The sequence below is a fragment of the Salvelinus alpinus genome, chromosome 20, assembly GCF_045679555.1.
Source record: "Salvelinus alpinus chromosome 20, SLU_Salpinus.1, whole genome shotgun sequence".
Lineage (NCBI taxonomy): Eukaryota > Metazoa > Chordata > Actinopteri > Salmoniformes > Salmonidae > Salvelinus > Salvelinus alpinus.
The window spans coordinates 51,163,114-51,181,611 of NC_092105.1; the positions used below are offsets into that span (position 1 = coordinate 51,163,114).

General features: G+C 43.4%; 1 protein-coding gene and 1 pseudogene across 26 annotated transcripts in view; one reads left to right on the forward strand and one right to left on the reverse strand.

The window, feature by feature from the left end:
* Positions 1-18,498, forward strand: part of LOC139547192 (E3 ubiquitin-protein ligase MYCBP2) — a 313,317-nt gene that overhangs the window by 196,083 nt on the left and 98,736 nt on the right. For all 26 annotated transcript variants that reach the window (XM_071356258.1, XM_071356266.1, XM_071356259.1 and 23 more), the window contains 4 exons: positions 915-1,093; positions 1,257-1,399; positions 12,719-12,819; positions 17,164-17,382. In XM_071356258.1, coding sequence (XP_071212359.1) covers positions 915-1,093; positions 1,257-1,399; positions 12,719-12,819; positions 17,164-17,382 — 642 coding nt within the window. The remainder of the gene's footprint in view (positions 1-914; positions 1,094-1,256; positions 1,400-12,718; positions 12,820-17,163; positions 17,383-18,498) is intronic.
* LOC139547253 (sorting nexin-25 pseudogene) lies at positions 13,418-14,872 on the reverse strand (annotated as a pseudogene).

Genomic DNA, 18,498 nt, shown 5'->3' on the forward strand with positions numbered 1-18,498 from the left:
TTGGCCCACATTTTTCTGCAACTACTACCAAAATGAAGCACCCACTTGGTTGATGCTACGGCAGTCAGGTGGCGCCAGAAACCACACCACATTTCAATAATAATTCAAGAGCATCCTTGTAACTTTGTCCTTCTTTCAATCCTCATCACTGCACACCTCTGTCTTCTTGCTTTTGCCTTTTCTCCATCCTCAGTGTCAAAGGACACCGGTGTCAAAGGACACTGGTTGGCATTAGAATCAATACAGCTAGCCAGCTAACGTTAGCTAGCTAGCCAAACATACAAATTACTTGCCAGCTAGTTTTGTCTTTTTAGAGGCAAATCTAGTGGGCATCCCTGGTGGGTGTGTTTTAGAACCCCTTACTAGTGGCTTTGCCAACTTTCAGTGGGCACCCACATGGGTGCCTTTTGAACCCCTTGCTGTTTTGTTTTTGGTTGTCAATGTTAGTTAGTTCCCTTTCTTGTGAGCGACATTTTGAGTTGGTCTTGTGTGAACGTAACACTACCTATATCTTTTGTAAGTGGGGACTTTACATTGAGTAGGCCAAATACGGTAGACTGTTAGCGTTGTGATGACTGGTCTAATTAATTAATAAAGCCCGAGAGTTGATTAGTCCGGTTCATGCAGCTATTTGCATGTTCATATTTTGTTTCTTTGCATTAGTGCGGCGTGAACATTTTATAATAATGGTCCATGGTACCTGTCATTACTATTCTCAGGAAACAGGAAAGAGCTTGGTTGGGAAGTCCCGGGATACCGGTTACTGGAATTAAACCCTAGCATGTATCCATCCATCCTTCTTTTGGTTTTTTTATAGCATGACTCAATGTCACTCATGATATGAAAACCACATATCGTGTTTGTCCTCCCGTCTCTCTGTCCTCATCTGACTGACTTTTGTATACATTCTACAGGAGGGTGTGAAATACGCTGTCCGCCTGCGTAACTATGGTAGCCGAACAGCCAATGGGGACGGAGGGATGACCACGGTTCAGTGTTCTGACGGCATGGCCTTCACCTTCAGCACCTGTAGCCTGAGCAGCAACGGGACCAACCAGACCAGAGGACAGATACCACAGATACTGTACTACAGGTACACACACACACACACACACACTTTCATTACATGAGTGACATATCCAGGTTGCCACACTCCCAGAAGACATCATTTAAAGTTAATTTGAGATTCATGTCATTCCCAATGCTAACAACCATTGCTAGGGCTAACACATGGGCGTGTGTGTCTTTGCCCGTAGGAGTGAGTATGACGGGGATCTGCAGTCCCAGCTGCTGAGCAAAGCCAATGAAGAGGACAAGAACTGCAGCAGGGCTCTCTCAGTGGTCAGTGCAGTGGTCAGAGCTGCCAAAGATCTCCTTCACAGGGCGTTCGCTGTGGATGGTAAGAACTGGGAGCTCTCTGTGAATGAGGCAAAACCTGTCAACGTTATTTTCATATTAAGTGACTTAAGACAGGACAATCAGAAAAAATATTGTTGAGTCTATTTTCAGAGGGATCATATTACAAATACGAATGGATGACGCGCTTCCAGCAGTTCCTATTCCATCTAAACCAGGGGTACTCAACTATTATTTGAGAAGGTCCGGTCACACAAGTGTCCTAGATGGCAAATATCCGGATGGATGTTGTCATTTATCGGCATTGTAACAGACCCCATCCTTCCATGCGACCCCAAACTGTTCACACCCTTCTTGTTGGCGGAGAGATATTTGTAAAAATCAGTGGGGGCCACCTGGGGCTTGAGGCCCCTGGGAATGTAATCTGCCCATGATAACTGCATAAGATTTCGGTAGCTGGTTAGCCTAACTAGCCTATCTAGCTAACATGGCCAGTAGTTGATCAACTGGACATTTCTGTCATGTTATAAATAGGTCCTGCGTGGAAATGAAATTAGCATAATAACAATAATATCCAATAATATCTGTTTAAGCTAGAGATCCATTTTTTGCACTGTCGTCGGCCATCTGCGGTGGAAGGTTGGTATTCTCAAGAAAACGTCTGTAGCATCTGACCTATTTGGGCTACAATTTCCTGAACATTCTGATATTTCTCAGATATAGGACAGACACTTCAAAACAAACTTCTTTAAGATTAATTTTTTTGTTTTTCCTTTAGATTTGTCTGTTTTGCCAAGTAAGAATGTTTTTCAATGTGTTTCTATGGGCTAATAACAGTAAGGCCAAATTCAATGTTTAGTCAAATAAAACAGAATTAAAAATTCTACTGAATAGAAATATGAATGCAACATATAAAGTGTTGGGTTTATTAGCTGAAATAAAAGACCCCAGAATTGTTCCATACACACAAAAAGCTTATTTCTCTTCAATTTTGTGCTCAAATTTGTTTACATCCCTGTTAGTGAGCATTTCTTTTTTTTCCCTAATAATTTTTGACACCTTACTGGTGTGGCATATCAGGAAGCTGATTTTTTTTAAATAGCATGGTCATTACACAGGTGCACCTTGTGCTGGGAACAAAGCAAGGCCACTTTAAATGTGCAGTTTTGGCACACAACACAATGCCCCAGATTTCTACAGTTTTGAGGGAGCGTGCAATTGGCGTGCTGACTGCAGGAATGTTCACCAGAGCTGTTGTCAGAGAATTTAATGTTCATTTCTCTACCATAAATCAAATCAAATTGATTTATATAGCCCTTCTTACATCAGCTGATATATCAAAGTGCTGTACAGAAACCCAGCCTAAAACCCAAACAGCAAGCAATGCAGGTGTAGAAGGACGGTGGCTAGGAAAAACTCCCTAGAAAGGCCAAAACCTAGGAAGAAACCTAGAGAGGAACCAGGCTATGAGGGGTGGCCAGTCCCCTTCTGGCTGTGCCGTGTGGAGATTATAACAGAACATGGCCAAGATGTTCAAATGTTCCTAAATGACCAGCATGGTCAAATAATAGTAATCACAGTGAACAGGTCAGGGTTCCATAGCTGCAGGCAGAACAGTTGAAACTGGAGCAGCAGCACGGCCAGGTGGACTGGGGACAACAAGGAGTAATCATGCCAGGTAGTCCTGAGGCATGGTCCTAGGGCTCAGGTCCTCCGAGAGAGAGAAAGAAAGAGAGAATAAGAGAGAGCATACTTAAATTCACACAGGACAAAGGATAAGACAGGAGAAATACTCCAGATATAACAGACTGATCCTAGCCCCCCGACACATAAACTACTGTAGCATAAATACTGGAGGCTGAGACAGGAGGGGTCGGGAGACACTGTGGCCCCATCCGATGATACCCCCGGACAGGGCCAAACAGGAAAGATATAACCCCACCCACTTTGCCAAAGCACAGTACCCACACCACTAGAGCGATATCTTCAACCACCAACTTACTATCCTGAGACGAGGCCGAGTAGCTTACAAAGATCTCCGACACGGCACAACCCAAGGGGGGTTGCCAACCCAGACAGGAATACCACGGCAGTGACTCAACCCACTCAAGTGACGCACCCCTCCTAGGGACAGCATGGAAGAGCACCAGTAAGCCAGTGACTCAGCCCCTGTAATAGGGTTAGAGGCATAGAATCCCAGTGGAGAGAGGGGAACCGGCCAGGCAGAGACACCAAGAGCGGTTCGTTTCTCCAGTGCCTTTCCGTTCACCTTCACACTCCTGGCCCAGTCTACACTCAATTATAGGACCTACTGAAGAGATGAGTCTTCAATAAAGACTTAAAGGTTGAGACCGAGTCTGCGTCTCTCACATGGGTAGGCAGACCATTCCATAAAAATGGAGCTCTATAGGAGGAAGCCCTGCCTCCAGCTGTTTGCTTAGAAATTCTAGGGACAAATAGGAGGCATGTGTCTTGTGACCGTAGCGTACGTGTAGTTATGTACGGCAGGACCAAATCGGAAAGATGGGTTGGAGCAAGCCCATGTAATGCTTTGTAGGTCAGCAGTAAAACATTGACATCAGCCCTTGCCTTAACAGGAAGCCAGTGTGGGGAAGCTAGCACTGGAGTAATATGATCACATTTCTTGGTTCTAGTCAGGATTCTAGCAGCTGTACTTATCACTAACTGAAGTTTATTTAGTGATTTATCCGGGTAGCCGGAAAGTAAAGCATTGTAGTAGTCTGACCTAGAAGTAACAAAAGCATGGATTCATTTTTCTGCTTCAATTTTGGACAGAACATTTCAGGTTTTTGCAATGTTACATAAATGGAAAAAAGCTGTCCTTGAAACAGTCTTGATATGTTCGTCAAAAGAGAGCTCAGGGTTTAGAGTAACGCCGAGGTCCTTCACAGTTTTATTTGAGACTTACAACCATCAAGATTAATTGTCAGATTCAACAGAAGATCTCTTTGTTTCTTGGGACCTAGAACAAGCATCTCTGTTTTGTCCGAGTTTAAAAGTAGAATGTTTGCAGCCATCCACCATACATTTACTTATGTCTGAAACACAGGCAATTTTGGGGCTTCACCATGTTTCATTGAAATGTACAGCTGTGTGTCATCTGCATAGCAGTGAAAGTTAACATTATGTTTTCGAATGACATCCCCAAGAGGTAAAATATATAGTGAAAACAATAGTGGTCCTAAAACGGAACCTTGAGGAACACCGAAATTTACAGTTGATTTGTCAGAGGACACACCATTCACAGAGACGAACTGATATCTTTCTGACAGATAAGATCTAAACCAGGCCAGAACTTGTCCGTGTAGACCAATTTGGGTTTCCAATCTCTATATCAAAAGCAGCACTAAGGTGAAGAGCACGAGGACAGATGCAGAGTCTCGGTCTGACGCCTTTGCACCGGTGGTAAACAACCTTTTAGTCTCAGTGCTATGATGGAGTCTAAAACCAGACTGAAGCATTTCGTATACGTTGTTTGTCTTCAGGAAGGCAGTGAGTTGCTGCACAACAGCTTTGTCTAACATTTTTGAGAGGAATGGGAGATTCGATATAGGCCGATAGTTTTTTATATTTTGTGGGTCAAGGTGTGGCTTTTTCAAGAGAGGTTTTATTACTGCCACTTTTAGTGAGTTTGGTGCACATCCGGTGGATAGAGAGCCGTTTATTATGTTCAACATAGGAGGGCCAAGCACAGGAAGCAGCTTTTTCAGTAGTTTAGTTTGAATAGGGTCCAGTATGCAGCTTGAAGTTTTAGAGGCCATGCTTCTTTTCATCAATGTGTCAAGAGATATAGTACTAAAATACTTGAGTGTCTCCCTTGATCCTAGGTCCTGGCAGAGTTGTGCAGACTCAGGACAACTGAGCTTTGGAGGAATACGCAGATTTAAAGAGGAGTCCGTAATTTGCTTTCTAATGATCATGATCTTTTCCTCAAAGAAGTTCATGAATTTATTACTGCAGAAGTGAAAGCCATCCTCTCTTGGGGAATGCTGCTTTTTAGTTAGCTTTGCAACAGTATCAAAATAAAATTTCGGATTGTTCTTATTTTCCTCAATTAAGTTGGAAAAATAGGATGATCGAGCAGCAGTGAGGGCTCTTCGATACTGCACGATACTGTCTTTCCAAGCTAGTCGGAAGACTTCCAGTTTGGTGTGGCGCCATTTCCGTTACAATTTTCTGGAAGCTTGCTTCAGAGCTCAGGTATTTTCTGTATTCCAGGGAGCTAGTTTCAAATGACAAATGTTTTTAGGGGTGCAACTGCATCTAGGGTATTGTGCAATGTTAAATTGAGTTCCTCAGTTAGGTGGTTAACTGATTATTGTTCTCTGACATCCTTGGGTAGGCAGAGGGAGTCTGGAAGGGCATCAAGGAATCTTTGGGCTGTCTGAGAATTTATAGCACGACTTTTGATGCTCCTTGGTTGGGGTCTGAGCAGATTATTTGTTGCGATTGCAAACGTAAAAAATGGTGGTCCGATAGTCCAGGATTATGAGGAAAAACACCACCACATTTATTCCACGGGACAAAACTAGGTCCAGAGTATGACTGTGGCAGTGAGTAGGTCCGGAGACATGTTGGACAAAACCCACTGAGTCGATGATGCCTTTTGGAGTGGGTTTGTGGACTTTTCTATGTGAATATTAAAGTCACCAGAAATTAGACTATTATCTGCTATGACTACAAGGTCCGATAGGAATTCAGGGATCTCAGTGAGGAACGCTGTATATGGCCCAGGAGGCCTGTAAACAGTAGCTATAAAAAGTGATTGAGTAGGCTGCATAGATTTCATGACTAGAAGCTCAAAAGACGTTTGTGTAAATTTAAATTTGCTATCAACACCTCCGCCTTTGCGTGATGCGCGGGGGATATGGTTACTAGTGTAACCAGGAGGTGAGGCCTCATTTAACACAGTAAATTAATCAGGCTTAAGCCATGTTTCAGTCAGGCCAATCACATCAAGATTATGATAAGTGATTATTTCATTGACTTTAACTGCCTTGGAAGTGAGGAATCTAACATTAACTTCTTACGGCGGAAATCCCGTTAACGGTATCGATTTGACAACAGCCAGTGAACGTGTAGGGCGCCAAATTCAAACAGATATCTCATAATTAAAATTCCTCAAACATACAAGTATTATACACAATTTTAAAGAGAAACTTGTTGTTAATCCCACCACAGTGTCCGATTCAAAAAGGCTTTACGACGAAAGCATACCATGCGATTATGTTAGGTCAGCGCCTAGTAACAAAAAACACAGCCATTTTCCAGCCAAAGAGAGGGGTCACAAAAAACAGAAATAGAGCAAAAGTTAATCACTAACCTTTGATAATCTTCATCATATGACACTCCCGGGACAACATGTTACACAATACATGTATGTTTTGTTCGATCAAGTTCATATTTGTATCCAAAAATCTGCTTACATTTGGATTTGCCTCCAAAACATCCCGTGAATTTGCACAGAGCCACATCAATTTACAGAAATACTCATAATAAACTTTGATAAAAGATACAAGTATTATGCACAGAATTATAGCGATACTTCTCCTTAATGCAACCGCTTTGTCAGATTTCAAAAAAGCTTTACGGAAAAAGGAAACCATGCAATAATCTGAGTACGGCGCTCAGAGACCAAAACAAGCCAAACATATACCTGCAATGTTGCGGAGTCAACAGAAGTCAGAAATAGCATTAGAAACATTAACTTACCTTTGATGAACTTCATCAGAATGCACTCCCAGGAATCCCAGTTCCACAATAAATGTTTGATTGTTCGATAACGTCCATAATGTATGTCCTAATACCTCCTTTTTGTTTGCGCGTTTAGCCCAGTAATCCAAATGCTCAATGCGCGATCGCAAGTTATATTACAGTTCGTAGAAAAATGTCAAAACGAAGTATAGAATCAATCTTTAGGATGTTTTTATCATAAATCTTCAATAATGTTCCAACCGGAGAATTCCTTTGTCTTCAGAAATGCAATGGAACTCAAGCTAACTCTCACGTGAACATGCATGGTCAGCTCATGGCACTCTGCCAGACCACTGACTCATTCCCCTCTCATTCCCCCCTCCTTTACAGTAGAAGCATCAAACAAGGTTCTAAAGACTGTTGACATCTAGTGGAAGCCTTAGGAAGTGCAATATGACCCCATAGACACTGTATATTTGATAGGCAAAGAGTTGAAAATCGACCAACCTCAGATATCCCACTTCCTGGTTGGATTTTTCTCAGGTTTTTGCCTGCCATATGAGTTCTGTTATACTCACAGACATCATTCAAACAGTTTTAGAAACTTCAGTGTTTTCTATCCAATAGTAATAATAATATGCATATATTAGCATCTGGGACAGAGTAGGAGGCAGTTCACTCTGGGCACGCTATTCATCCAAAAGTGAAAATGCTGCCCCCTATCCCAAAAAAGTGAATCCCTACCATTGTGTCGCTGAGTTGCCATAATGCTTCAGCAGCGGTCTAAGGCACTGCATCTCAGTGCAAGAGGCGTTTTTACAGTCCCTGGTTCGAATAGGGCGGTGCACAATTGGCCCACTGTGATCCGGGTTTGGCCGGGGTAGGCCGTCATTGTAAATAAGAATTTGTTCTTAACTGACTTGCCGGGTTAAATTTGGATTGTTTTTCAGTCTCTCAGCTTGTACTGACCTCGCCTTCTGGATGATAGCGGGGTGAACAGGCAGTGGCTCGGTGGTTATTGTCCTTGATGATCTTTTTTGCCTTCCTCTGACATCGGGTGTTGTAGGTGTCCTGGAGGGCAGGTAGTTTGCCCTTGGTGATGCGTTGTGCAAACCGCACAACCCTCTGGAGAACCCGGCGGTTGTGGGCTGTGCAGTTTCCGTACAAGGCTGTGATACAGCCCGAAAGGATGCTCTGTTGTGCACCTGTAAAAGTTAGTGAGTGTTTTCGATGACGAGCCACATTTAGAGCTGGTTGCTCCATTTCTGCCAAAAAACGCAATTCGATACAATTTGTATTTATTGTGGATCCCCATTAGCTATTGCCAAAGCAGCAGCTACTCTTCCTGTGGTCCAGAAAAATTAAGGCAGTTTATACAATTTTAAAAACATTACAATACAGTCACAGATTTCACGAAACACTGTGTGCACTCAGGCCCCTACTCCAGCACTACCACATATCTACATTACTAAATCCAATCCATGTGTATGAATTGTACGTATGTTATTGTGTGTGTGTTTGTATGCATGTGTCTGCCAATGTTTGTGTTGCTTCACAGTCTCCGCTGTTCCATAATGTGTTTTTTTAAATCTGTTTTTTAAATCTATTTTTACTGCTTGCGTCAGTTACTTGATGTGGAATAGAGTTCCATGTAGTCATGGCTCTATGTAGTACTGTGCGCCTCCCATAGTCTGTCCTGGATTTGGGGACTGTGAAGAGACCTCTGGTGGCATGTCTAGTTGGGGTATGCATGGGTGTCCGAGCTGTGTGCCAGTAGTTTAGACAGACAGCTCGGTGCATTCAACATGTCAATACCTCTCATAAGTACAAGTCAATCGCTCTTCCACTTTGAGCCAGGAGAGATTGACATGCATATTATTATATTAGCTCTCTGTGTACATCCAAGGGCCAGCCGCGACATACGCCTAGTTTCCTGAAATGGGTCACAAATGCTAAAGTTGTCCGTGATAAGATTCAAACACCCAACCTTTGGGTTGCTATGTAGATGTTTGTGCTACATGCCCACACGCCATTCATTTTTGCCTGAAGTAACCTGTCTTTTGTAACCATACCAAACATAATATACACTAATTTGAGTGTCTCTGATTTTTGTTTACTATGTTACGTGTAGTCTATGAGGCCCGGCTGCAGGAATATGGGCTTTTACAAATGAGGGAAAGAGAAATTTAACAGACATGATGGAACACATTACATTTATTTAAATGTCTGGGAAAATGTGTAGGACAATGGGTATTATTTTGGAAAGATTTTATTTACATTGAAAATGCATTCATTCCTTTTCAATACCATATGTTTTAGAAAAAGAGTCACAACTCCCCTATATGGGGACGGCAGGTAGCCTAGTGGTTAGAGCGCTGGGCCAGTAATCAAAAGGTTACTGGATTGAATCCCACCGCTGACAAGGTAAAAATCTGTTATTCTACCCCTGAATAAGGCAGTTAACCCACTGTTCCCTGGTAGGCCGTCCTTGTAAATAAGAATTTGTTCTTAACTGACTTGCCTAGTTAAATAAATGTTACATTTAAAATGGGAATGTGTGATTGTGTTTTATAGTACAATTGTTTCTCAGTAGGAACATCAAAAATATCAACTGTCCTGTAAACAAACAGTAATGATAAGAAAGAGAAGTAGGTGCAGAGCTACATTTAAGCTTTTATGATTGCAATATTTTCCCAAAGAATTCTGAGCATTTGTCTGAATCAAAAACAGTACTTGTAAAGAGTGGCATTAGTTCTGAAAACAACAAATACATTTCATGAAATCAATTCCAACACTTCTATAACAGGCACATAATACTAAAAAACAAATGTTGAATTCCTATAAATCGTACTTAGACACTTGTTTCACAGTCCTTAATATTAAACAGGAAGGGACAGTTCCAAATTTACTAGAGGGGGGTCGAACTCGAGGGGTTGTAAAAAAAAAACACTACCCTCCTCCTTCATAAAATTAACAAAATAATAATGATCACCACATATAATAACTGTAGCAACCCTGTGTTTATAAACATGGATATCAACTTTACCACTTCAGTATGGTTTTGTGGCACAGTTGATGCCACGCAGGGTATCAATATTTTTTTTATTTTCGAAATTGTGCACTGTCCTCAAACAGTAGCATGGTATTATTTCACTGTAATAGCTACTGTAAATTGGACAGTGCAGTTAGCTTAAATTCTTGTTATTAATCTTTCTGCCAATATCAGAAATGTCTATGTCCTGGGAAATGTTCTTGTTACTTACAACCTCATGCTAATCGCATTGGCCTACGTTAGCTCAACCGTCCCGTGGACGGGACATGGATCACGAAGAAGTTTTAATGTTGCTGGACCCCAGGAAGAACTAATGGGCATTCTTAATAAATACAAATACTCCTGGACTAAAAAGCATGCTGAATGTAGAATCTCCATGCCAAAACATTCTTGACCAAGGATATGCGTAAAGCTGCAATATGTAACTTTTTGGGCGACCCTACCAAATCCACATAGACGTTTAAATGGTACAATGATTCTCTAAATGAATACTGTACATTGCTTGTTTTGTCACATAATCTGAAATTAGGAAAACTATTTGAATTTTAGCAACCAGAAAATGGAAGAGCTACTTCTGTACAGTGCACATTTAATCTGGGTCCAGAAAGGGCTCAGCATTTGCTCTTATTTGTTTAAAAAGCCGTTCTCCTAAAACTCCCGGACTACCTCACTTCATTTATATCCTGTAGATTTAGTGATGATCCGACACACTCCCAAAGTATACTACTTTGATGTTCCGCATTTCTCCTTTGAGTTGGGCAAACCTGCTTTAAGTTATTGTTCTTCATTCCAAGATCTATAAGAGCTGGATGTCCTGGTATCATTAGGTCACTTTAAGACTTTAATACAGGACATTCATTGTGGACTGCACTTGCAAAATCTAATAGTTTCTGCTCTGTATGTAATTTTATCTGTTTGAACTGTTTGTGTTGTTGATTGTTGTAACACAGGGCACGATTTAAAAAGAGAGCCTGGTCTCAACTGGGATTCCCTGTATAAATAATGGTTAAAACCTTTTAAAAAGAAAACCAGCCCTATACAGTTCCTTCGGAAAGTATTCAGAGCCCTTGACTTTTTCCACATTTTGTTACGTTACAGCCTTATTCTAAAATGGATTTAAATAAAAACTATTTCCGCAGCAATGTAAACTTAATACAATACTTTATGCAATTGTATGAAAAATAAACAAAAGAAACACCTTATATGTATTCAGACCCTTTGCTATGAGACTTGAAATTGAGCTCAGGTGCACCCCGTTTCCATTGATCATCCTTAAAATGTATCTACAACTTGATTCGAGTCCACCTGTGTAAAATTCTATTGATTGGACATGATTTGGAAAGGCACACACCTGTCTATATAAGGTCTGACAGTTGACAGTGCATGTCAGAGCAAAAACCAAGCTTGAGGTTGAATGAATTGCCTGTAGTGCTCCTAGATGACAGGATTGTGTCGAGGCAAAGGTCTGGAGAAGGGTACCAAAACATTTCTGCAGCTTTGATGGTCCCCAAGAACACAGTGGCCTCAATCAATTTTAAATGGAAGAAGTTTGGAGCCACCAAGACTCTTCCTGGCCACCTGGTCAAACTGAGCAATCGGGATAAGAGCCTTGGTCAGGGAGGTGACCAAGAACCCGATGGTCACTCTGACAGAGCTATGGTTCCTCTGTGGAGATGGGAGAACCTTCCAGAAGGACAACCATCTTTGCAGCACTCCACCAATGTGGCCTTTATTGTAGAGTGGCCAGACGAAAGCCACTCCTCAGTAAAATGAACTTGACAGCCCGCTTGGTTTGCCAAAAGTCACCTAAAGACACTGACCATGAGAAACAAGATTCTCTGGTCAAGATTCTCTTGAAATCAAGATTGAACTCTTTGGCCTGAATGCCAAGTGTCACGTCTGGAGGGAAACCTGGTACCATCCCTACGGTGAAGCATGGTGGCGGTAACGTCATGCTGTGAGGATGTTTTTCAGCGGCAGGCAAAGATGAACGGAACAAAGTACAGAGAGATCCTTGATGAAAATATGTTCCAGACCACTCAGGACCTCCGACTGGGGCAATGGTTCACTTTCCAACAGGACAACGACACTAAGCACACAGCCAAGACAACACAGGAGTGGTTTGGGGATAAGTCTCTGAATGTCCTTGAGTGCCAGAGCCCGGACTTGAACCTGATTTAACATCGCTAGAGAGACAGGAAATTAGCTGTGCAGCAACAACGCTCCCCATCCAACCTGACAGAGCTTGAGAGGATCTGCAGAGAAGAATGGGATAAACTCCCCAAATACAGTTGTGCCAAGCTTGTAGCGTCATACCCAAGAAGACTGAAGGCTGTAATCGCTGCAAAAGGTGCTTCAACAAAGTACTGAGTAAAGTGTCTGAATACTTATGTAAATGTTATATTTCACTTTTTTATTAATCAGCCAACATTTCTAAAAAGTAGTTTTGTGCAAGATTGATTAGGGAAATAAACTATTTCATAAATTTTTGAGTAAGGCTGCAACCTAACAAAATGTGGAGGAAGTCGAGGTTTCTGAATACTTTCCGAAGGCTCTGTATGTCCGTATAATTCAAACCTGTGCTCTTGTCTGCAGCGGAGGACATCCCTGAGCTGCTAAGCTCTTCCAGTCTGTTCTCTATGCTGCTCCCCCTCATCCTGGCCTACATCGGCCCTGTGGCTACATCAGTACCCAAGGTGAGATGTGGTAAATGTTGTCTGTGAAGTAAGTTCTATTGTTTTTTTACTGCTGTATCTAGTCAAAGGTCCCTAAGGTGAGTAAGGTTTTTTTTCAAGAACTACATTGATCCAGCCTAGCACTCTTTGAAGCTACATGTATTTTTTTGCTACTTTTATCCCTTTTTCTCCACAATTGGTAGTTAGTCTTGTCCCCGTCTCTGCAACTCCCGTACGGACTCGGGAGCCATGTGTCCTCCAAAACACGACCCTGCGTCGCCACACTGTTTCTTGACACACTGCTTGCTTAACCCGGAAGCCAGCCACACCAATGTGTCAGGGAAACGTCGCACAACTGGCTACCGAAGTCAGCTTGCAGGCGCCCAGTCTCCCAGAAGGATTCGCTACAGCGTGAGTGGACAAGGACATCCCGGCCGGCCAAACCCTCCCTAACCAATTGTGCGCCGCCTCATAGGTCTCCCGGTCACGGCCAGCTGTGACACAGCCTGGTATCGAATCCGGGTCTGTAGTGACGCCTTAAGCACTGCAATGCAGTGCCTTAGACCGCTGCTCTGCTCGGGAGGCCCTTTGAAGCTACATTTGTATTGTTTCTAAATAGTCAAAACAACTTTGCAATAACAACACTGTCAATAATCCCACCAAGAATGGGGATGCTTTCTTGCAGTGACATGACTCCGATCTCCATCTCCCTATTGAGCTCTGGACACAGCTCTGTAAGGAACATCTCCAGGAGGATGCAAAGTAGATTCTTGTTGGCACTTGTCTCCTGAAGTGCGTTGAAGACCTTGATGCTTCCATATCTGGCATTCTGCTGTCCCACGTAGTTCTGTAGTGTGCCTGCGATGTTGTTGAGTAGCTTCTGTTAGGCTCTCTCTTTGGTCTCCTGATGTTCAGCATCTGTCCTAACATTGTTGTGGATGGCTCGCTTTTCGTTGGACCAGAAGGTGTCCCTGTTGATGTAGTGCACAAGCATCTTCTCACTGAGTACCCAGTTGATAGTGTCTCTTATCTGCTTGTTACTGTTTTTTCCAATTGCGACTTGAACTAGTCCAATGAGTGTTTTTTCGAACCCACTTGAAGATGCCTCTGAGTTTAAAGATCTCCCCTATGAGCATGAAGCAGAGTTCTGCCAGGCCGTCCCTATTCCTGTCCGTCTCATCCTCATAGTCACGGTTATCCTCGGTCTCCTCTCTGTGAGAGAAGAAGTCTCAAGGGACACTCTCCAGAATAGTGGCCAGGAAGGAGGAGTACATTTTTAGGAAGTCCATGACCTTCAAGTGCTCTGGACAGGGGCTGTGGAAGGAATAGAGCTCCTCACTCTGACACATCTGCATGTCAGTCAGCATTTTCTCCAAAGGGGCATTGGGCTTGTTTTTAGACTGCTCAAGGAACGTTTGTTCAACGGAATGGCAGTTTATTGATGGAAGGCAGCTGGACATTTTTTCAAGAAAGGGAAAGGTCACCTGCTATGTTAAACTGACTGTTCTGGAAGGAGTCGCTTTGCAGGAGGCTCACATTTGATGAAGTAGCATGTCATCTGCTCCCGCTTCTCCTCAGCCCCAGTGATGTGGGCCCTCCAGTACCACAGTTTCTCACAACCCCAGACAGTCAGGGAAATGTGCAGTTGCAAGTCGCTGTGCTCGTTCTCCATTGCCCCTATCTCTTTCAGCTTATGCATGTCCTGTTTATTGGGCTTGGAGTTTTTTTGGATAGAGCCCAGGGCCTGGCATTTACATTCCAATTTGTTGTAGAGCTTGTGCAGCTTGATGGCATTGTAGCTGGCTTGCTCGTTGATCCCTTTGCTGCCCTCATCCAGTGCCCTTTCCCCAACCTCTGGAAGAACAGGTAGTATTCCTTTATGGTCTCGTAGGTGTAGGCCTTCGTGGTGCTCCAGCTGAGACAGCAGCATGCGGTTGATGTAGTCAGGTTCACTGAGTACCTCCACCGGGGGCTTCAACACTTTGGTGGCGATGACCTCCACCAACACCACTTGCAGACTATTGGAGTGGGCGTTGCGTGTGGGTAGCAGGCACAGCGAACCGCAACTCCTCATTGGGGGTGCGCAGGCATGGGTGCAGGGGGAAGGACTTGGCCAGTACCTCTTGCCTTGTGAATGTTAACCTGTTTTAAGGTCTTACTCACATCGGCTACGGCGAGCGTGATCACACAGTCATCCGGAACAACTGATGCTCTCATGCTTGTTTCAGTGTTACTTGCTTCGAAGCGAGCATAGAAGTAATTTAGCTCCTGTGGTAGGCTTGTGTCACTGGGCAGCTCTCGGGTGTGCTTCCCTTTGTAGTCTGTAATAGTTTGCAAGCCCTGCCACATCCTACGAGCGTCGGAGCCGGTGTAGTACGATTCGTTCTTAGTCCTGTATTGACGCTTTGCCTGTTTGATGGTTCGTCAGCGGGTATAGCGGGATTTCTTATGAGCTTCCGGGTTAGAGTCCCACTCCTTGAAAGCACCAGCTGTACCCTTTAGTTCAGTGCGAATGTTGCCTGTAATCCATGGCTTCTGGTTGGGGTATGTACGTACAGTCACTGTAGGAATGACGTCCTCAATGCACTTATTGATAAAACCAGTGACTGATGTGGTGTACTCCTCAATGCCATCGGAAGAATCCCGGAACATATTCCAGTCTGTGCTAGCAAAACAGTGCTGTAGTTTAGCATCTGCTTCATCTGACCACTTTTTATAGACCGAGTCACTGGTGCTTCCTGCTTTAATTTTTGCTTGTAAGCAGGAGGATAGAATTATGGTCCGATTTTCCAAATGGAGGGCGAGGGAGAGCTTTGTACGCGTCTCTGTGTGAAGTAAAGGTGGTCTAGAAGTTGTTGTTTTTTGGCCCGCCTGTTAGCTTGCCTCGATTCTTGCCATTTTCCTTCGACCTTTCATTAAAGAGCGGTTTTCCTCCACAGTACTGCCTCTGACTGGATTTTTTTCCTCTGCACCATTCTCGGTAAAGCCTAGAGACTGTCGTGCGTGAAAAGCCCAGGAGGCCGGCCGTTTTTGAGATACTGGAACTGGCGCACCTGGCACCGACGATCCTATCTCGCTTAAATTCACTTAGGTCACTCGTTTTGCCCATTCTGAAGTTCAATCGAACATTACCTGAATGCTTCTAACTTTCAACATCACAGTTATGTTGTATTCAGTAGCCTAACTGATTAGGCCTAGAGTGCCAAATAATACGCCCAAACTTGTGCCGTGCCACCTGCATACACACACACACACCCCACACACGCAGAATTCACACATCACCCCCACGAATACACACACATATCCAAACACTTCTCAGCATCCCCACACACACACAGCATCCCCAACACGCACCGCACACACTTCTCACTAAGTTGGAACTGTAACACAGAAGGCTATACTACTAGTCTAATAACATAGCTTACTTCTAAGGTAGGCCTACACCTGGGTTGGGTTACATTGTAATGTTATGTTTGGTGTTGATGAGTTACGCTAGTGATGGGAGGAAAAATTACACAGTTTCCAGCAAATAATTAGCCTAGGCTGAGACCGAGTGAGCTGCCTGCTAGCCACCTGCACAGCAAGATAGATGGGACACATTTTCAATTCGCTTAAGCCACTGAATTCTGGTAGTTTACACCAGAATATAACCAAATTTGCCACTGGCACAATACAGCCACTGCAAAGCATCGCTGCCTCTCGTCCAGAGCGTTACCTCAGCGAATGGCATCAAGCCAACAAACACTCCCTCACACTAGGTAGCATCTCGTCATGAAAACACCAAATGTAGCTACATAGCAGCACTTTGTAAGCTGCTATGTTTTGGTCTCTGAAAACGTCAATGACAGAAGCGAAGGAAAAAGCTTTTTACCTTATATTTTAGTCAAAGGACATCTGTTGACCGTATAACACCCTTTCCCATACTTGCTAGCAATAAAATTACTCTGGAGTGAGGAACACACTGATTTCACGGGTTTCATAAAGGCTGTCCAGCAGAATTTAATGTTCCAAGCACGGCACTTTTGGGCTTATATCACAACGTACAGTATTGTGATTTTTAGACATGGTTAAAAATAACTTCCACATTCATGTTTCCAAATTATTTATTATGTATTTTGACGACCACATAGTTGACATTTAGTGAAAATGTGTTTTGTCACTGCTGTTTTTTGTAGATTTCTCGCATAACGTCCATTGTTTGTTACGTCACCTAACACCCTACCTATGTGTTTAGATGTAAATGTTATTTAAGATCATACACGCTATACACAGAGGGTCGACTTCCTGCTTTCAGACATCAACAACATCTAAGTCTTCCTCTTAAGTGAAAGAGAACTATTGTGATGATTTTTTATTCCACATCAGGCCGCAGTGGAAGTCTTTGGTCTGGTCCAGGAGTTACTTCCTGCTGCCTCCGCTCTGAACCAGAAATATGCCCCACCGGCTTTCAACCCCAACCAATCAACAGACAGCACCACGGGTAACCAGCCGGAGCAGGGCCTATCAGCTTGCACCACCTCCAGTCACTATGCTGTGATAGAGAGTGATCACCCTTACAAGCAGGCCGGAGTCGCACAGTATAAGGTAACGCACACACCCATACACACACACGGTACAGTAGGACTATTCACAACATATGAATTCTAGTAGTCAAGGGTAAAAAAAAAAGTACATATAAAACTATATATTTTATATATACAGTGGGGAGAACAAGTATTTGATACACTGCCGATTTTGCAGGTTTTCCTACTTACAAAGCATGTAGAGGTCTGTAATTTTTATCATAGTTACACTTCAACTGTGAGAGACGGAATCTAAAACAAAAATCCAGAAAATCACATTGTATGATTTTTAAGTAATTAATTTGCATTTTATTGCATGACATAAGTATTTGATCACCTACCAACCAGTAAGAATTCCGGCTCTCACAGACCTGTTCGTTTTTCTTTAAGAAGCCCTCCTGTTCTCCACTCATTACCTGTATTAACTGCACCTGTTTGAACTCGATACCTATATAAAAGACACCTGTCCACACACTCAATCAAACAGACTCCAACCTCTCCACAATGGCCAAGACCAGAGAGCTGTGTAAGGACATCAGGGATAAAATTGTAGACCTGCACAAGGCTAGGATGGACTACAGGACAATAGGCAAGCAGCTTGGTGAGAAGGCAACAACTGTTGGCGCAATTATTAGAAAATGGAAGAAGTTCAAGATGACGGTCAATCACCCTTGGTCTGGGGCTCCATGCAAGATCTCACCTCGTGGGGCATCAATGATCATGAGGAAGGTGAGAGATCAGCCCAGAACTACACGGCAGGACCTGGTCAATGACCTGAAGAGAGCTGGGACCACAGTCTCAAAGAAAACCATTAGTAACACACTACGCCGTCATGGATTAAAATCCTGCAGCGCACGCAAGGTCCCCCTGCTCAAGCCAGCGCATGTCCAGGCCCTTCTGAAGTTTGCCAATGACCATCTGGATGATCCAGAGGAGGAATGGGAGAAGGTCATGTGGTCTGATGAGACAAAAATATAGCTTTTTGGTCTAAACTCCACTCGCCGTGTTTGGAGGAAGAAGAAGGATGAGTACAACCCCAAGAACACCATCTCAACCGTGAAGCATGGAGGTGGAAACATCATTCTTTGGGGATGCTTTTCTGCAAAGGGGACAGGGCGACTGCACCGTATTGAGGGGA